Source organism: Sciurus carolinensis, chromosome 3 (genome assembly GCF_902686445.1).
Source record: "Sciurus carolinensis chromosome 3, mSciCar1.2, whole genome shotgun sequence".
NCBI classification, from domain to species: Eukaryota; Metazoa; Chordata; class Mammalia; order Rodentia; family Sciuridae; genus Sciurus; species Sciurus carolinensis.
Window position 1 is genome coordinate 169,530,063 of NC_062215.1, and position 21,337 is coordinate 169,551,399.

At 39.0% G+C, this 21,337-nt stretch overlaps 1 protein-coding gene across 1 annotated transcript in view; it reads right to left on the reverse strand.

Moving 5' to 3' along the window:
- Positions 1–2,285, reverse strand: part of Cul3 (cullin 3) — an 80,177-nt gene extending 77,892 nt beyond the window's left edge. The window contains exon 1 of the mRNA XM_047544126.1: positions 1,816–2,285. Within this exon, the coding sequence (XP_047400082.1) occupies positions 1,816–1,881 (66 nt within the window). The 5' untranslated portion in view covers positions 1,882–2,285. The remainder of the gene's footprint in view (positions 1–1,815) is intronic.
- Positions 2,286–21,337: the final 19,052 nt, after the last annotated feature.

Genomic DNA, 21,337 nt, shown 5'->3' on the forward strand with positions numbered 1-21,337 from the left:
CAGAGTTCTTGGTCCTTGAAGGTATACTGATAAATCCCAAACTCCTAGAACAATCCCTGGAACTAGTCCTCAGTATTTCTTGAACCAACAAATGAATGGGAGTGGAAAATAGGTTAAGAGCAGGCAAATCTAAAAATATCAAAGAATACAAAGAACTGATCACACACAAAGGTAGAACTGGTTAATATGAATAATACCAACTAAATGTGTTGATGTAAAATGTGAGTTATTCCATATTTAAGCAAAAAACCTGAATGAACAGTGTAAGACAGCAAACATTTCCTACAAAACCTGTTGTATAAAACAAGAGACTTGACAAAATTGTAAATAATCTGACTTCTGGTAAAAAAAAAAATATATATATATATATATATACTTGATAGTCAATTGGATGACCAATTTAGTTGATTTGATTTAGCTCACAAATTCATAGCCTCACTTCTTTGCACAATTACAAAGGAAAATGTGCTAGTGAACTTATTAGTGCTCTTTTGTCAATACTTCTTACTTTCTGATGCAGTTTCTCACAAACATCTAGAAAAAATTTCAAGCATCCAAACCCCTTTAAATCAGTGTAAAAACACTGAATTATCTGGAATATATCCTACCTATTGTTTTAAATTTTAAGAATCCACAGTGATCCTCAAGTTCTCCAGATCCAAGCTACTCACTCGATTAGGACAATTACATGAAGGTTAAGTCTGTCTTCATCGCTACTAAACTTCAGAAAAAGCGTGCTTTAAAAAAGTGAATACAAACCTGCCCTTTGGCACATGATAATAATGTATTTATGAATCCAAGGGAAAACCAAAATCTTTCTCTAGTTCTACTTTCAAAAATCTGCTGGATTGCTAGTTTGTCTATCTTGACTTATACCTGTTACTGTAGCTACATGAGCAAGTACGTCCAGTTTCTGTTACAACAGTACATTTTAATTGCTTGCCATTGGCTATTTGAATCAGGTATGACATCCAGAGTTATACCCTATATACTAAACACAGTGTATGACTCAATGTAATGCCAAAAAAGAAAGTTTTAAAACAGAATACGTTTGCTGTCGCTAAAAGTGACAGCAGAAGAGTAAATCAACCCTGCGTGGTGGCCAGACTCGTTCTTTCGGGCTTCCACGGCTAAGAAACGGAAAACCAATTGTCCAATCTGTTGGGTCTCGCTTCCTTCCCGCTGGCCCTCCTACGAGCGGCGAGGCAATTCCTGAACGGGAGTTTGTAAAGTGCTTAGGAGGCTTGTGGGATGAGAGATGCTATAAATACGCTCCATGTTATTAGTATGTTGCCACTGAGCATTTCGTGGAAACACTGTCACTGCGTCGCGGACAGGTTGGGTTGTGCACCCTTGCCGAGGAGGGGGGAAGAGGAGGGAACGGCCCCCTTCACCTCCGTAAAGCTAGGCTGGGTCATTTCTAAGCCGCAGAGAGACCACACGTGAAAAGTTACACACACGCCCCACGTCGAGGACTCCGGCCGGTCTCATCCCGCCGGCTGGAGTGCGTGAGCCGGGAGGCAGAAGCGCGGGGGCCCGGGCCTACTCCCCACGGGCGCGGGGAGGGCCGGGCAGCGCGGGCCCCGCGCAGCGCCGCCCGGGGCGGAGGGGACCGGGCGCGGGGAACGGCCCGGGAGGGCGACCGCGCCGGGCCCCGCGCAGCCCCGTTGCCGGGAAGGCTCGCGCCCCGCGGCCGGCGGCGTGGGGGAGGGGAGGCGGGCCTGCGGCCTGTTGGGGGAGTTCAGCCCGGGCCTCGCGTGCGGCTCTCGGCCGGGGCCCCGGCCCCGGGGTCCCGGGCGCCGAGGAGGGACTCACCGGAAAGGCCCGGATCCGCATCTTGGTGTCCTTCCGGCTGCCCGTGCCTTTGCTCAGATTCGACATGGTGCTCGTCCCCTCCCCGGCGGCGGCTTCGGGTCGCACTCCGAAGCGCCGGTGTCACATTTAAGGCGGGCGGGCGGGCGAGGGGCGACGCTGGGGGCGGCGGCGGCGCGGCCCCCGGCCTGGGCTGGGGAGCGGGCCGGCCCCTAGGCGGCCGCGGCGGCGGCGGCAGCGGCTCGGGCTCCGGCGGCGCGGACTCGGCTGGGGGCTGCGCTGGCGCGGCGGCTCCGCGGGGTCCCCCTCACGCCCGGCTCGGCTCCCTTTATCGCGCTCCTCCGCGATGGCGGCGGCGGCGGCGACGGACAAACATCTCACTGCGCAGGCCGAACGTCCTCCTCCTCCTCCTTCTCCTCCTCCGCCTCAGCGAGACGAGATCCGGCCCAGAGGGTGGAGGGGGGAGGAGGGAGGGAGGAGAGCCGGAGAGTGGAGAGATTGGGGGGAGGGGGGTGGGAGGACGGGAGGGGAGGCGGGCAGCCGCGGCGGGGACGCTTAGATCTCGCGAGAAGTGGGCGAGCGCGTAGCCCGGGGCGGGGTGGGGAGAAACTCCCGAGCGGGAGGGGAAGAGAGGAAGTGGGAGGGGCCAGAGGGCGGGGAGGCGGGAGGGGGCGGGGCTGAAGGCAGGAGGACTGAGAGCCTTTTTGAAAGAGGAGTATCGAAGACTCGGTTCTGGACAGAGGTGGTTGCTGATTGGTGGAGTGCGAAGTGCGGTAGGGGGTCTTGGTCACGTGGGCAGTGGGCGGGGGAAGTTCGGAGAGCAGAAGTAGGACTGTGTGGTGGGCCGGGCTGGCTGGACTGGGCTGGGCTAGAGAGGGCGGAGTATAGTCCTGGGAATGAGCGTGGGGTGCGAGATGGATCACTACGTCCTAGAACTGGTTCCTGTGTTTTTTTAGGGCATCTGGACTAGGGATGGGCACTTGAACAGAAGCCAGAGACTCAAAAGAAGAGTTTGTACGGGAGTTACCTGCACTGGTGGAAATTAGTGTCGCCTATGCTTGACAGGGTATTGCACCTCAGCTCTCAGGACTGAGGGGTGGAGGTGTTAATCTACAAAGTTTCCTTAAATTATAGGAGCACCAGGACTTCTTGATTCACTGATATTTTCTGAGGGACCCAGGACTCATTAACGTTAAAATCTGATTTTCGTTTCCATTGAAATAAAATGACAACTTCCTTAATGTAATACAATATTCGATAATGATGTTAAATAGAATGATAGAAACCTGTGTATAACCTGCCAAATAAGTCATATTTACCATTATCAAGAGGACGGTAGATATTTAAAACCCGGAGTTACTGTTGGACTCAGTTTGCTGTGTATTTGGAAGAATTTTTGGTTTATTTATTTCAATCATATAGTCAAAATGTCTAGTTTGACTGTTTGACTTTCATTTACTATGCATTTTACTTCCTGTTTTACCTGCTTGCGCAATTGCTGTTATGCTTGGGTTTTCAACTCTGCATGAGAATATCTGAGTTCCTTCTAAAGTTTCCAATTCTCCCATTTTAAATAAGAAGCTGTTGTTGGGATGAATATCTACATTTGAAAGCTGGAATTGTAACACGTTTTTTAATAGCAAACTTTAATAAGTAAACTGAGGGGTACTTTTTTATTTAGTGAATATAAGGTTGAATTTGCCCTAAATGAACTTAATCCTGATGTGTAAGCTTTTTATATTACAAAGAAATTGAACTATATGATAGGAAAACCAATGAAAAAAACACCATCATAATGATTGTGCTTTCAGCCCCGACTTGGTTAAAATACCCCTTTGGAATTTTTTTTTTTTCTTGCTGCAGTATTTGCTAATCAAAACAGGAACTTAAGGAGAATGTTATTTAAGACAATATCTGTGTAAATACTGAAGATAAAAATAGGTCATCAAGAATAGGTTGATAATGTAAAATTGGGAGGGGCTCAGACCTGTATATAAGATAATGAGTCTGGAATAGGAGTTTATATCTGTATGCTAATTGAACATCCATTTCCATAATTATTAGAATATAATAATGGTATTTTTTCATTGTAATATAAGAATATATGTTATAGAGCCATTGGTTTGAATATCAGCTCTGCTGCTTTACTAGCTGTGTTATCTGTCTTCAGGGCCAAAGACTTGACTGTCCCCACAGTTCTTCATAAGTAAAATAGAGATAATGAGAATACCTTCTCCTTGGATTATTGTGAAATTTAAATGAGAGAATACATTTTAAAAGCCCTTAGAGCAGAGCTCAGCACAGAGCATCCACTCAACCTCTGATGACTATTACGGGCATTAAGGTCAAAGTTATACTATTGTCCTTTACTCAATATGTAGGTTTCTAAAAGAAATATTTGTATGCTTATGTAAAATGGATTATATCTCAAAGCCAGTCTCCATTTCTATTTAACAAAGCAAGAAGATAAACTGGGGAGTCAATTTTACTTTGGCAAGTAAGGGCATTAAAAAAGAATAAGGAGGGGCTGGGGATGTATCTTGGTGGTGGTGCACTTGCCTCACATGTCCAAGGTCCTGAGTTTCCCAGCACCTCAAAAAAATAAAAAATGATGGAGATACTGTGCTGTGGTACTTTCTTGCAATCTCAGCTCTTGGGGAGACTGAAGCAGGAAGATTGAGAGATTGAGAGCAGCGTGGGCAACTTAGGGAGACCCTGTCTCAAAATTTTAAAAAAGTAAAAAATAAAAGGGCCAAGCATGTAGTTCAGGAGTGAAGCACCCCAGGGTTCCATCCCCAGTACTAAGAACAGAAGAAAAAGAAAGAAAAAAAAACAACAACAAAACAAAACAAAAAAAACCATTGTAGACCATGCCCATCATTTCATTAAAGAAAAAGGAATATGTCAACCTCAGAAGTGTAATTTTTAATTAAGGGCAGTTCTTTAAATAGATAATTCAGCCTTATGATAAACAACACATTGCACTGATTTTTCTCATTTCACTATGAACCTGAGAAAACACCCTGGACCTGCATTTAAGAACCCACTACATTTAGGTGTATTCTTTTTAATTGTAAATCCGTATTATCACCCTTTTATTCATTTTGTTTTACAAGCATGGATTTTCATGTTTGTGTTGTTTAAGCAAAATTTGGCCGCTTTTAAAAGAATCACTATCAACTGTTTATTTTCTTGTGCTTTTAACAAGCAAGAGCTCGAAAAATGCTTCAAGATGAATTCTTCATTCAAAATCTATGATTCACTTATTTATTCATTTTTTTGAGAAACATTAACTGATTGTCACTATATACGTGAGACACTAGAGTGAATATGGCAGCTGAGACTTGCCGTCACAGAACATGTAGTCCTTTTTAACATCTCAAAATTTGGAAACTACAGACCTAAGTTAGAATTAGCAAACAAGTTCCTATATATTTCTGCCCCGAAACCAGGAATTTTCCTTTCTAGAGAAGCATCATTCTCAAATGTATATGAAATATCCTCTAAAGCACAAGCGAACCTGTTTATCTGTGCCCAGCGGTTTTCCCTGACTTGCAAACTAGTGAACTTTCAGATGTGAGCTTCTCTGCAGACTGCCAGCTGATCTAGCAGAGAAAGCAGTGCTGGAATAGGAACTCACTAGATCTTGCATGCCTGACAGTTGGTATCTCTACTCATGCTGACAGTGTCCTGACACAGGAAAACGGTGGCCCCGTTCTCATTTATCCGCATGGAGCACGTGCAGTCAGACAGGTTGGGTGGTGTTCTTTCCAACTGCCCCTTCTGTAAAAGGGTGCCATGAGGTACGAGGAGACTGTAAAAGAGAATAACAGTCGCTTCTTGGCCGTGAATTTCTAGGTATCCAGGATACCAAGCCACTTTAATCACTGTTTCAGACCCACCATTTTGATTGTTGAAGATATTGGTTATTAAATCAGCTCACAGCCTGCCAATTCGATTAGAAAGACTTGTTCAATAGTTTTGAATAGACCAATACTGTGTTAGGGAATAATGACTGTTTTTCAGATTGGAAGAGGAACACTGTAGTGATATTACCAGTTCCTTGAATGGAAGGACTGGATTACTACTTTCTTTATTGTTCCCACCAGGCAACTGGTAAATATGATAGGGCGTTAGATGTGGAATTATATATGTGTGGGTAGGAGCACACATATGTGCATTATAAGATGATATGTTGTTGGAAGGAAGTAAGAATGGACCATTGAGAACATAACTACACACATTTAAATATATGGAAACTTTAGGCCTTTTCTATGTGTGTTTCTACTTTGTCCTTACCATTTTCCTGTCATTGAGAACAAAAGCATGTGAAACATATGAACATATGACACGTTGTATCTTTAAAGAAAAAATCTTAAATGTCTGATTACTTTGTAAAATCCTTGTCTCAATTTTTCATCAAACTGCCATACCAAATAAAATCATCTCACTGACAGCTCTAGAAACTTCCTAGTTGACTTGGGTAGTGTTCTGTTTATTCCACATGTACTCATTAAATATTTTGGAAATACAAATGTGTATACAACCAACTAAACAATATAAATTCTCAATTAAAAATTATAGGCATTGCATGCATGTGATTTTATTTCCAAGGAAAATTCCCCTTATTCATAGCATTATAACATTAACTGTATCATGAAGCCTCCAGGGGACAATTATGAATATGTACTGCTTCCATTCATGACAAGTAAAGTATACATTGAAATTTATAATTCACCAACTCTATCTTCATGAAGTAAGTTAATTTTGGAGTTGAGATAAAGCATGGGACTGAAGAGTCATAAAGGGCCTAAATTTTATAATAAATTTAGTAGTTCTATGAATTATGACTACAGCCATCAACAAATATAATAAAATAGTATTATCCTTAAACTTCTTCAATAAGCTGTCTTGAGTTCGTAATAAAATCTTATAATTCTTATATCTTGAACTGATAGAAGTCATAATCTTGAAAGATAAAGGAACTCTGGTAGAAGATAAGAATAACCTTTAGGAGACTAAAATATATAAAAATGGTTAGGACCTGTTTCTAGCCTCAAATTGAGGTAATGAATTAAATTCTAGAGATAAGTTGATTTTTAGTTGCTAGTTTCTGAATCCTCTAATTCTTGCATGGCTGGTCTTTGAGCCATGCAATGTACCCTTTGAATGGCCAGTTCTGAGACAGTAGGAACATGGACACCTTGTGAAGATGAAACTGGCAACTGTACATTGAACCCAGTTAAAAACTTCCTAAAATGTTTTCATTTGTGAAACTGTTAGAAATGGTACTTCTCTGTTACTGAAATTCTTATTGAGTATTGCCTATCGCTATATGAATCTTCATTTTTTTACACAAGTACTTTAGATGCTTGGATTATTAAGGCAGTTTCACATTCTTTTATTAATTATAGAGCAGAACTTGTCCTTTTTGGAGGTAGAGGAGTGTTTCCTGTTAGCACCCTGACCCCTTATTTTAAAAGAATCTCCCACTGAGTGAGGTCTTGGTAGGTAAGTGGTTTCCTCTTCCAAGCGCATTAATCAAGGGGGGACCTGATCCTCTCTCGCCACTCCTCAGCTTGCTCTGTGAGTAGATGTATAGTGGAAACACAGTCCATCAACTCATCTAGACACTGACTTGAGTAGGTGATGAACCAGGGCAGTGGCAGTAGGTGCCTAGACACTTTCCATTTATTGGTTTTCACTGCTGCTCCTCAGCTTGCCAACTGTCCTCTGGTCCTTGCTTGTTTCCCACCCCTTGTCTTCCTTTTTTCCCCTGTTTCTGGGACATCAAATATTTCTTCCCCAAATTCCATTTTTGCTTAAAAATAGTCAAAAGCTTGTTTGTGCTGTGTATGTGTCAGGGTGCTGGCAGGAAACAGATGGTTCACTGTAGCAGGGACGTTGAGGGCAGTATAATTAAGGGACTGTCTCAGAATAAGGACAGAATTAGCAGTGATCAAGGGATGATGAAGCATCTCAGGATTAGCAATAGTGGGAAGTCCAGCAACACATCTAGGCTCCAGCAACTAAGAAGAATAGTGACCACCAGAAATTCTTGCCATCTCCAGGCAAGAGAGCTGCCTGACTAGCTGAGGCCTTAGGAGAGAACCTATTGACAATCTCTGTGGAAGTAAGAAGGCAGCCAGGAACAAATACCTTGAACTCATATTCCTCCTTCCTTTGGACCTCTAGCTGATGCCTCTTATTGGATGAATTAAAGGGTGAAGGAGTCATAGATGGAGGCCTTAAAAAGCTAAGCAGGGCACTGGGTGAAGAAGGGTGGAGATGATCCCAAGGGGCTAACAAAGATGATCCAAGTAGAGTCCTTGCAAACAAGACCTTTGATAAAAGGTGTGTGTGTGTGTGTGTGTGTGTGTGTGTGTATGTGTGTGTGTGTGCACATTCTCACACGTGTGTAAATTCTTCTAAAGCCCTCATACATTTGTAGAGTCCGTGCAGTGCTCAAAGGTGTCTGGTAGGAAGGAGGTAACTACATGCAGAGACTGTTACTCAACGCAGGTGCCCTGCAAGTGCTTTTGTCACACACAGGAAGGAGAACGTATTTCTTTGATCAAAGATGCCAACTGCATTATAAGCTTCAATGGTGTGGGGTTGCATTTGTTTGGGTGGTGAGAAGTCTTTTCTAATTTGCATAAAGTCACCATATGGACTGATAGTAACTGTGCACACTAATATTAGTGGCCAGCGCACTATTATTTTAAACTATAAAATCCTATAGCACCATGGTTCGAGGGTCAGCTCTGAAGTCATATGGCCAGGGTTTTGTTTTGGTTTTGTTTTGTTTTTTGTACCAGGGATTGAACCCAGGGTCACTTAACCACTGAGTCACATCCCCAAACCTTTTTATATTTTATTTTGATACAGGTCTTGCTAAGTTGCTTAGAACCTCACTAAATTGCTGAGGCTGACTTTGAATTTGTGGTTCTCCTCAGCCTCCCAAGCTGCCAGGATTACAGGCGTGCATCATCACACCCAGCAGATGGCCTGAGTTCTAACCTGGACTCTGCAATGTATTGAATGAGCCCCGTTTATTCTCATCAGTAAATCCAAGTTAATAATAGTACCAACTTCACAAAGCTAGTGTGAAGGTTAAATATAATGTAGATAAAGTATTTAGCCCAACGCCTGGCACATAGTTTGAACTCAAACTGTTACTTACCATGATTATTCTTTTATTCTTCCCAAAAGATAAAAAGTATAAACCTTGGGTATGTGTAGTCCATGTGGTACAATGCATGGTCACGTGTACGCCTGCCTCTCCTGCTGTAATGGCACTTTTATCATGCACAAGAGGGCAGCAAAGCTGGACTTCATATCATGACAAGAACAGAAAAGTCTCACTTCAATGTTAACTACATGGCAAATTAAATTCCTGAAGAATTTGGTCAAAAGTATGATACTTTTCATCTCTGTTGAGAAGAAGGCTTTTAGAAGTAACAGAATGGTCCTTGTGTCTCTTGTTTGGTCAACTTATTCACCACTGTTTTTGATGAATTTCCACAGCTACCACCTAATGTTACACGTTACAGTGCTGCGTCATAAGGACCTGCCATGGGTAAGGATAGGGAAGGATTACAAATTAATTGAATACAGGAAGTATTACTTTTATAAACAAGCCATCAGACTCTCTTCTATATCAATACTGGCATTCTTTGAACTCAGAGAATACTAGCAATTATTGTAGAGTTCTATCAAAGCCATAGGGCAACTTGAATGCCTAGAGAAATATATATGAAATTTGATGACCATTAACAATTAAGTTTGCCCTCAAAATTATGATGCATCCAAGTCAGCCAAATTGCTTTCCACTGCAGGTAACAAAAAACCCAAACCCAACACCAATTGGAATAAGCAGTAATCAAATCTATTTTCTCCCATAATAAGAAGCCCAGAGGTAAGATGGGATCCAGGCATATTACATCTAGGCTTCAGTCCAATTTTGTGATGATTTTCTTAGCCATTTTTTCTATGGAGAGTTCAGGTTTATTTTTTATTTAATTTTTAATTAGGCAAAATGCCTATTTTTTCAAAAATCAAAATTATGTACAAAGATATATTGTAGAGAAGTTCCCATGCCTTGTCTTTACCTTGATATCATCACCCTTTCTCATCACATAATCCTGGGCAACTGAGTATTGCTAGCATCATGAGGCCCAGACTCTACTAATTAGCTGAATGACCCTGGATATGCCTATGGAAAAAGAGATAATAATAGTACCCACCTTATGAGATAGTTGTGAGAATTAAATGAGCCAAGAAACATTATGTGCTTTTAGCTTAGCATCTCACAAATACTAGGCACTGAGCAAACGTCTGCTCTTGTTTCATTATTATCCTAATTTTATAGGCACGAAACCATCTCAGACAGATAAAGTAACTTATCTGAGAGAGGTTAAGTATCTTACTGAAGATCTCTACCCAAGAAGGATTCAAACTCTTTTATTTAACATTGGATCTGCCAATTCTAGAGTCTGTATGTTTTACAACTATGTCATTTTTCTGTTGAATCATCCATTTCAGACACTATATTCCAATTATACAAGATAATGGAATGAAGCTCCTAAGAGTGGGGATCAAAAAAAAAATTTGTGCCAGGCACAGTGGTGCATGCCTGTAATCCCAGTGATTCAGGAGACTGAGGTAGGAGGATTGCGAGTTCAAAGCCAGCTTCAGCAGAAGTGAGGCACTATATAACTCACTGAGGCCTTGTCTCTAAATAAAAAGCAAAATAGGGCTGGGGATTTGGCTCGGTGGTCGAGTACCCTGAGTTCAATCTCAGGATCCAAAAAAAAAAAGTATCATCTTGAGTGTTTTGCACCCACAAGTCCCTAAGTGGTTGTTATTGCATGAACAACAAGTGGGAAATCTATGTCTAAGATCCTAATAAACTACCTTGCTGCAATTTTGAGTGATGGACTGATAACATAGTAATATCTTTGAGGGTTTGATTTGGGTTGGGGATGTGGTCTTGCAGTCAGTCAGTTTTCATGTCATCCACAGCTTCTCTGTTTCTATCCACATTACATCATCTTTACTGATGAAGATCATCTTTTTTGTAGTTTAAGACATAAATTACGAAAGAAAGAGTAAGTTTTGTTGGATATATTCTTACTATTTTAGAGAGGAACTAAAATTTCAACAGAAGTTTAGGAGCAAAATTAATTTCCTTAATTTGCCTGAAAATTGGAATATATTTGAATGTCCCAGCTATACTTAATTGATATTCTTCAGTAACTACACTGGCACTTCTTTGTACTACAGTTTATTACTTTTATTAGAGCTTATTATTTATGGATTTGGATATACTATGGGTCATATTGCATGTGCTCAAACAGGACAACCATCAAAGAGGAACTGGATAGGCCTCGGCTGACCTAGTACAGCCTGGTTGTCCTTCAACATCAGAATTTTAAAAGCATTCCAATGCATTATGTTATAGCAAATATAATTTTGATTGCATTTTTAATACTAAAATCACACCAAAATGTAAAAATAAATACACGATTTTATTGTATGTTAAATTTTAGTTCCAAAGGGGGGGAAAAACCACAAAGAAAGCTGTGAAATCTATTTAACAATACCTGATGTGGTCAGGAGTAAAGTGACTGACACATTCAACTAAACACGAATTGCATCAGAGAAAGGAGGATTGTTGGTTGGATATAAGAAGGGGTAGACAGGTATGAGCTAACACTAATAGATTAAAATGTGAATTGCAGAATCTTTGAGGTGGGTATATGAGTGTTCACTGAACAGTTCTTTCAAATTTATGGGTAGATTTGAAGTTCTTCAATACTATGCCGGGGAAAACATGAATGCCCATGTAAATGCTTAGAGTCAGACTTTAAGAGCTCAGAATATGCTTGTATTATAAAAATATCACAATAAATGAAGTTGGCACATGAAAATGTAGAATTAACAATTACCTTAGATACAATTTATCCAGCATCCAGTGTATGCCAGATACTGTACAGAAGTGTTATCTAATTTAATTTAATACAAATATCACTTGAACTATTATTTTCCTTATAAGTTAGGAAATGGGTGTAAGAAGGTTACATAATTTGCAGGATGGTGTGCATCAAGAGGCACACCTAAGAGTGAAACCATATCTGTCGGAGTGTACAGCCTTTACTATTAGTCACTGCATTCTAGAAAAGAGAAATTTGAATTGGGGACCCTCAGAGATTTTCTGGTTCAGTTTCCCCAACTCTTATTACAAATGACATAAAGTTTCAGTAACAATAGAATCACAGATTTCTACTCTTTGACCAAGACTTTTCCCACTTATCATGGTATTTCTTTAAGTGCAGTTGATTTTACAAAATGGATTTACTTTAGGATTCTTTTAAGCAAATCATTTCCATAATGTACTTTAATAGAATATAGAATTTGATCTATATTCTTTTTTAAGGTATGAAATATGTCACAAACGTGGGCACCCTGATACTATAAACAGTATGTCCATAAGTGTAACAGTAGCTTATGTTTTCAAATGCACTCATTATGCACATTTTGCTACTGGAAAAATGCAAGAAATGCTGAAGGAAATACATATTATACTCATTTGAGTGGAAATCCTAAATTATGATGATCTCATTTTTTTTCATAGCTCAATTCCAGTCCTGTGACTTTTTGTTTTGTTTTGTTTTTGAATTTTAAATAGTGACTGATTTACATGTTGCAAACCACCTTAAAAACACATGGATAGAGGAAAGGAAGGTTGAGCATTAAAAAAAGAAAAAGAAAATATTTCTGAGCAATTTTCCCATCAACTATGAAGTACTGACCTGACAGCATAGTTAATAGTAGGCTTATCATGAACATCACAAGAAAATGTGTTTTGTTTTGAAAACAAAAGTAAAAGCATAAAAACTAAGAACCAATGAAACAAATACTTAAAAATCTTACCATTTGTTTATTTTTACCATTTTTTTTTGTCAGACACAATGACATAGTTTTAATGTGTAATGAAACTATGAACAACATCCTTGATTTCAGAACATAGATGGATTGGAAGATGATTTCCCATGAGCTTCTTAAATATCTCCAGGTCTTACAAGTGAGGTACCAATTACTTTTATCATGGATTATCTTTTCAAGGATTTTTGGATGAGAATTGCCTTGAAAGACAGAGGTAGGGTCTGTCTCTGGAGCAAAGAGCAGATATGGTATTGTCTAAAAGATTTGGGTTCCCTAACTCAGTGTTTCCCTACTATAAGACAATCCATTATACGTGCAGCTATCTATCTGAACTCCTCTGCATCATTCTATGGGAAATGGGCCTTGGGAGATCAGAGCAAATGCTGACACTTCAACTACAAAGTGTGACAAAGCCCTTTGTCTCTATTACAGGAGTCTCATTTCTTCTAACAGCCTTTATTGAACTGCAGCAGGCTAATTTGTGACCCACCAAGAAGTAAAAGCTCAGGCTCCTCATAGTTCTTTATAGGAAATTCAGGTATAATATGGAGACAAAGATCCTTCCTCCTATTATTTTTGAGAAAATTTCAGAAAATCTGCATCAGCTTTTTGGGAGAATGGGCAGTACATTTTAGTAATTAAACACATGGACTGTGTAGCCAGGCTCTCTAGGTTCTTCTGGTTATGGCTATCTTTTAGTTTGGAGTCCCCTGAGACAAGGATGTGAATGAAGAGATCTTAGGACTCATGGGTGGAGAATGAGGAAGTAAGACAGGAAGGGGAAATTAGACAATCAATGATGAATTTTCAAGTAAGTTATGACTGTGGGCATTTAAAGTTTAATTCTACCTGGGAACTCTTGATAGCCAATATGGAATGTGAGTCTCTGAGTTATCCTACCTGAGGGGGTAGGGAGCTAGGATACTGTACACCAAATACCATCTGTCATTTGTTGAGGGCTCCCAGGGTGGGGCAGATGCTGATTCTAGTCCTGGATTTTCGGGCCTGCCCTGCATAGCAGAAGTTGACTGCAACAGGCTCTGGCAGTTTGAAGTGAGGTCTGGGTGTACCCACACTGATAAGTCCCAAGGGAATATGGTGAGCACACCCACAGCCTTTGCTACAGACACCCTCCAGCAGTATATTACTATGAAGTGACTCAAACCTGCTTTTGCTCTCTCTTTCTTCATCTGTAAAATGGGAACAACAATAGTACCAATTACCAAGTGTCATGTGGTACATGTCTGTAATCCCAGCTGCTTAGGAACCTGGGGCCAGAGGATCACAAGTTTGAGGCCAGCATGGAAAATTTTGGGAAACTCTGCCTCAAAAAAAACAAAACCAAAATCAAATTAAAAAAAAAAAAAAAAAAAAAAAAACCAGCTCAGTAGTGGAGCACTCACCTAGAATGTGCTAAGCCCTAGGTTCAATCCCCAGCGCCACCAATGAATAATAATAACAGCAGCAGCAGCAGCAGCAGCAGCAGCACACCACCAATCACATAGGGTTGGTAGAAGGATTAAAGATTCAGTCCATGTACAACACTTAAATCAGATCACTGCAATTCATAAGCACTTAGTGTCAGCTATTGTTGTGGAAAAACATAAAGCGTATTCGTTGGTTGATACTTTTTCTGGGTCTTTCTCTGACCTTCTGGAGGTTGACTTCTAATTCCTTAACATTGTGAAGTTTTATTTTACTAAATGCCTGCGATGAACTCTTATATATTCATGGTGTAGTCAAGGTGTATTTATGTCTGACATTTGTCAAGGGACAACATTGGTGCCACACGGGAAGCACCAAGAAAGATGTATTTAAAACTTATTCCTATTTAAATTTCCTTAGAGAATTTATGGGGCTAAGCACTCCTGAACTCTTTAATTTAAAGATTTACTGCTCTGTCAGAGAAACTAATTAAATCTTATTTGAAGTGTCACTAACACAGCAGCATTAGATTCAATTTTTTGTTCTTCTATTATGGGAATGAGAATATAAAAGAGAAGGGTGTTTTAAACTCAATTTTCTAGCATTATGTATCATCTGTGTCAGACTCCTGTGAATCAACATCATGGTAACTACGGAATGCACCAAACAAAGCACTCGAGAATTCTAGTAAGCCTACTGCACTTTTGATTTAGGTAAAATTCTACTATTAAAGAAACACCAGTAGAAAAACTACAACCTACTAGGAAGACCTGCATTTATGGAAACTAACACTACAGAGGCCTATAGATAGGTTTGCCTGTTTCCTACCCTAGTAACAGTCCTAATATCTTCTTCCTTCGTTTCTTTTCTTCCTTTTTTTTTTTTTTTTTCTTTTTGCAGTGCTGGGGATCAAACCCAGGGCCTTGTGCTCGGAAGGCAAGGACCCTACCGACTGAGCTGCCTCCCCAGCCCTTCTCTATCTATCTCTATCTATATCTTTCTTTCTCCCTCCCTCCCTCGCTCTCTCTCTCTTTCCTTCCTCCTTCTCCCTCTCTCCTTCCTCCCTCCCTCTCTTCTTTCTTCCTTTCTCCCTTCCTCCCTCCCTCCTTTCTTCCATCCTTCTTTCCTTCCTTCCTTCCTTCCTTCCTTCCTTCCTTCCTTCCTTCCTTCTTTCCTTCCTTCCTTCCTTCCTTCCTTCCTTCCTTCCTTCCTTCCTTCCTTCCTTTTTTTTCTTTCTTTCTTCTTTGCCAGCACTCTTCCTGGCTTGCTCTGCCTTGCCTCTTGACCTCTTACTTAAAGATTTCAATCACTTTTAAACATTATCCAAGTCTCTATGTAAAGGAAATTGGCAAAAGAATTTCCCCCCCAAATCCTTCTTTCATTTTGCTGTTCTCGTTTAGATATTCTTTTCTTTGTCTATCTTAATATGTGTGTGTGTGTGTGTGTTACAAAATACACATAAAATATACATAAAATATATATACACATATATATGCATACATGTACATAATATATACATATATACATTACATGTATAATATGTAGACATATATAAATGAGAAAGTAGAGTATAATCTTTCTATAAATATTTTATCAGGATTTAGGATGAAAGAAATTTATCCATAATTTTCCACACAAATCTGACAGTTTTAAAAAACATTTTTTTCTAGCTACTATTTTTCTACATTAAATGTCTTACATTTGAACTCTATTAAATGGTGCTTAATTTTTATTACAGACTAAGAAGAGTTGGAAAACCTGTAAAGTTTCTTTTCATCCATTAGTCAACTTTCGTTTTAAACTTTTGAAGTCTTATTGACCTATATAAGTTTTCTAAATAGTAGGTGGGATAAAGTTTTCTATAACTTTTATTCATATAATTTGTGACACTATTTTTATTTCTTATAATTTCCTAGCCATTTCCCTCCTTGCTCAATATCAGTTTAATAAAACATTTTAAGCATATGATTCATACACACATGAGTATGTATATGTATATATACATTTAGCTATGATGAATTAAATGATTTTATCTTAGAATATTCAGGCTATTAGAGATGAAAACAAGCAAAATTCAGCATATTTAATCTATGCTTTTATAAATACAGCATATAATAAATCAAGATTTTAAAATAAGTTCAAATTGAATTATATATTTATGGTTATTAGGAAGCATTTTACTGTTTTAAAATATTTTAAATAATCTTTTATGTATTTATATAATTATAAAAATAATGTAACAGTAATAACTGATTGAATTCTATCCCTTGCCTTGTTGTCAACTCATTTCTAGAAGATCATTCATTTGTTGAGACCAGCCCAAGAGAACCTTAGGAACTTTGGAGTCTCCTCATGACTTAAAGACCAGAGCCTCAAGGCAGGGTTATGCAACTGGACTAGAAAAGAATAGTATCCCTGTCAAAACTCAAGGTCTCCTTTTTCTGCACCATCTCATAAATAATTTCTCTCCCAGATACCAAGGGTCCACATCCTAATTGTCCTATATCTCCCTGCAAGTTCCCACAAATGCTCATCTTTCCCAGACATACTCTGAAACAAACCAAATGCTTTCTTTCAACAAAAGTCACTACCTTTTATTCCATTCCTTATGGGTCCCATTTTTTGTTTTGTTTTTTTTTGTTTTTCTGGGTGAAAAATAACCAAAAATCCATTTCTAGTAAGGATGGTAAGAGCATGCCTGTAATCCAGCTATTCAGGGGACTGAGGTTGGCAAGTTCAAGGTCAACCTAGGCAACTAAGTGAGCTCCTGTCTCAAAATAAAATTTAAAAAGTGCTGGGGAAGTAGAGGGAGTGTGCTCTGGGTCTGATCCCTAGTACCACAGAAAGATTTATTTGTGATAAACTATTAATGGTGATAATAGATTTAGCACAATGTCTACCACATAAATTCATTCTGAGAACATAGAACATCTGGTGATCTCTAGGACACTTAAATACATTCTAACAGGGGCTACTTAGACACTTTTCTTAAACTATAAAGAATAACAATAAAATGTAAAAGCTCCAGCCCATCAGGAGAGTCAGACCTGGGGGACACTGCCATTTATTTACTTTTTACTCCTGTATAATTGATGCTTGTGGGCTGAATCTGACATTATATGATTTGCATTGAACCCAAGGTGCAGGGTTGGAAAGTTAAGGTGTGTCAGCGCCATTGACTATCTCTTGGCACTGGTACAATCCCCAGAAAGAAAGATTAGTTACATGTTTTCTTTAGTGATGACATGAGTTAAATAATATTCCCTCAAATTAAATATGTCATCTCTTTGACACAAAGTTCTTACAAAAGAACTTAAAGCAAATATAGACTATTAAGGGTAAAAGCTGGGGAATGTTTGACAGCTGCCAAGCCCACATAGTGTTTACACCTTTTACGTGCTGAGCAAATATGTCAGTCAGTTTGTCTGACCTACACTTGCTCCCTTCTTGAGAACCTGTTCCCATTGTTTCTGGTGAATGGACAGCAAGCCACATGACTCTACCCTTCTGACTACAGCTGACTGGAATAGAGATGAAGGAAACAGAAAAACGGGGAAACAGGAGAGGAAGGCTAAATGAAGCAAGTATTTAGCGAGACAGAAACCAGTGACCTTGTGACTCCAGTGAGGGAGGAAGAAAGAAAAAGAGAGTACACACATCTTGATTCCAAAGAGCTTCCCAATTCCTTCTTCCAGGTGTGTGATAGATAATCTGATGCACTTCCTACCTGTGTGATAGATAATCTGTGTAACAGAGAAGGCTAATTTTCATAGCAGTGTAATCTAAAAGAGAGAATGCAAGCCACATATGTAATTTAAAATTTTCTAGTAGCCACCTTAAAAACAAAAAGAAATAGATGAAATAAATTGTAATGTCTTTCATTTAGTTCAATATATCCACAGTATTACCATTTTGAGATGCAATCAATAAAAAATTATCAATGAGACATTTGCATTCTTATTTTTATATGTGAAGTCATCACATTCTGTAGTATGTTTTATGCTTACAATGCATTTTATTTGGGACAAGGCACATTCCAAGTGCTCAAGAGCCACATGTGGCTTGTAGCTACCATATTGGACAATATAGGGACAGAGCAGTCATTGGAAAACAACTATGCTTTCAGGGACCACATTTCCTGTATATTTTGCACCTAGGAATGGCAAGGTGACTAATTATTGCCAAAGACTTAGGAGCGGAAGCTATGTGTGTCATTTCCAAAACAAGGTGGTTAAGAAGCAGATACAACATATCTACTCTCCCTAGTCCCTTCCACCAGTTTGTGGAAAAGGACATGGCACCCTCCAAAACCCTGTGATACAGATAGCACAGAAAGAGCATGTATCTCTAAATCAGTGTTTGAGAACAACTTATTATTCATTTTGAACATCAAGCAAGAAAAAAAAATTTTTTTTGTTTGAACCACTATATATTTTTGGGTTTTTAAATTAGCCTAACCAATATATAATATACCTGTATTTTCCTATGCTGCTGTTAAGCTAATTCTAGCAGCAAGTGATACCCTAAAACACATACTTGAGCAGGCACATCTGCACACAAGAGTGCACACTTGTGTACACATATACCCACATACACAATAATTATCTTTGGATTTTGTCAACATATAATATATCTATGAATATTTTTACCCAGGGTATGTTTAGCCTATAGGCTTTACCTAAAAAAATAAAGCTCTAAAACAAATCAAAAGGAGAACGAGAATGAACTATTAAACTCTAAGACGAAAACAAAGGATGAAAACTTCACAATATTGATTTGGCAATAAGTCGACAAACTAGGCTTTATGAAAAAACTTTGTGCATCAAAAGACATTCTCAACAGGGTAAAAGGTAAGGCATAGAATGGGAGAAAATATTTGCAACTCATATAGTTGATAAAAAGATTAATATCCAAAATATATGGAGAACTCCTAAAACCCAACAACAAAAAACCAAACAACCTAATTCAAAAATAAGCAAAGGACCTGAATAGACATTTCTCCACAGAAGATATGCAAATGGCCAATATGCACATGAAAAGATGTTCAACATCACTAATCTTTAGGGAAATGCAAATCAAAACCACAGGCAGATAATCATTTCACACCTATTAGGATGGCTAGGATAAACAAAGCAGAAAATAATAACTATTGGAGGGTATGTGAAGAAATTGGAGCCCTTGTGCCTTCTTGGTAAGAATGTAAAATGGAGTAGCAAAAAATTAAAAATGGAATTACAATACGATCCAGCAATTTCACTTCTGGGGATATAGCCTAAAGAATTGAAAGCAGAATCTTGAAGACATGTTTGCACATCCATGTTCCTGGAACCATTATTCACAATGTAAAACATGGAAGCAACCAAGCGTCCATTGTGGGTGAATGGATAAACAAAATATGGTTTATAGGAAATAATGGAATAATATTCAGCTCTAAAAAGGAAGGAAATTCTGACATATGCTGCATCCCAGATGAACCTTGAGTATATACATGAAATAAATCAGTCACAAAAAGACAAATGCTATATGATTCTATGTATGTGACATAGAATTTGACTAACTACTTGAGTACTTAGTCAAATTCAGAGACAGAAAGTAGAACTGATTACCAGGAGCTTGGAAGGGCAGGAAATAAGGAGTTATTGTTTTAATGAGCATAGAGCTTCAGTTTTGCCAAATAGAAGAGTTCTGGAAATGAATGGTGGTGATGGGGTCTCAATCATATAAATGCTCTTAATACCACTGAACTGTACATTTAGAAATCATGAAGATGCGAATTTTGTTATACGTATTTTACCACAATAAAATATTTCACTTAAAAATTCAATGGAATGTTATCAAAGTTTTCAGAATCCTGAAACTCTTGTCTAGAAAACAAATAATTCATCACTGTCAAGGATATTTTCAGCTGGGTAGGATGGCACAGTTCCTGTAATTCTAGCAACTTGGGATGCTGAGGCAGGAGGATTGCAAATTTGAGGCCTGTGGGCAATTTAGCAAGGCTGTGTCTCAAAATAATTTTTTTTCAATCCTAAAATATAGCTCTAACAAGAAAAGAATAGTTTCTTAACGATGCAATAGTTTAACAAGTTTGTTTTTTTTTTTTCCCATTGTGCTAACCATTATGGCCAAGTTCTAAAGGCTACCAAGATACTCTATTAAGTCCTATGACATCCTTATGGGAAATATGGCTATATTTCTATGGAAGGAGATTCTGGAGCATAAAGTGAAACAACTTGCTCAAAGTCATTTGGTACTCTAAAATAGTATTTCTTGACTTTTGCAGCATTGTAATTTTGGGCTGGATACTCCTCTGTTGTGTAGTATAGGAAGTTTCCCAGCATCCCTGATTCTACCCTCTATATGCTAGTAGCACATCTCCCCCATCTGGATGTGACAACAGACATTGTCAAATATGCCCTGTAGGCGGAATCACTCTGGGCTGAGAACTGCTGTTGTATGGCCAGCAGGTTATTAGGTCTAAGTCTCTATGTAAGGCAACGACTAGAAGACCATAAGGATAGGAAAGCAGGCAGGTCATAACAAGGTAGCATCATAAGGTTTTACGGTAGTCCTAGGAAACTCTGCTAAGTACCAAGTTACACCAAAGTCTCAGTTTTATCTGACAAATGTAACCATAACCAAGCTGTGAGGGTCCTTCCAACACTGGCTTTGTCATAGTTCTGGAAGCAATGATTGAAAATGGTCATGACTATGTTTGTCCTAGGATGGTGAAAAAATCTCTCTTTGACTCTATACTTTTCCTTTCTTAACCTAAATAAGCTCAGCCTCAAAGTCTCTTTCCTTCTATGACTGAGTCTGGGACAGAGTACCCCCTAAACTTACATGTTAGACTCCTAACTGGCCATCCACCTAGATCCTAGAAGATTCCAGATGATACAGCCCTCTGAGTCTGAGGACTGGACCTGCAGAGCCATACTCAAAGGTGCAGTTGACTTGGAGAATGTATTTTTGGCCTTCGAGTCCACATTAGAATATCAAAGTGTTTTGTAAACTACATGTCTCTGAGGAGAATAAAAATGCACTCTAGGATTTAATAAGCCTGCCTCTTGCTTCAAATTTAATGCTAATGGTAAACTGAAAAAGATTTCTAGTGACAGATAATTAGTGATAATGGTGATTACCGGCCTTTATA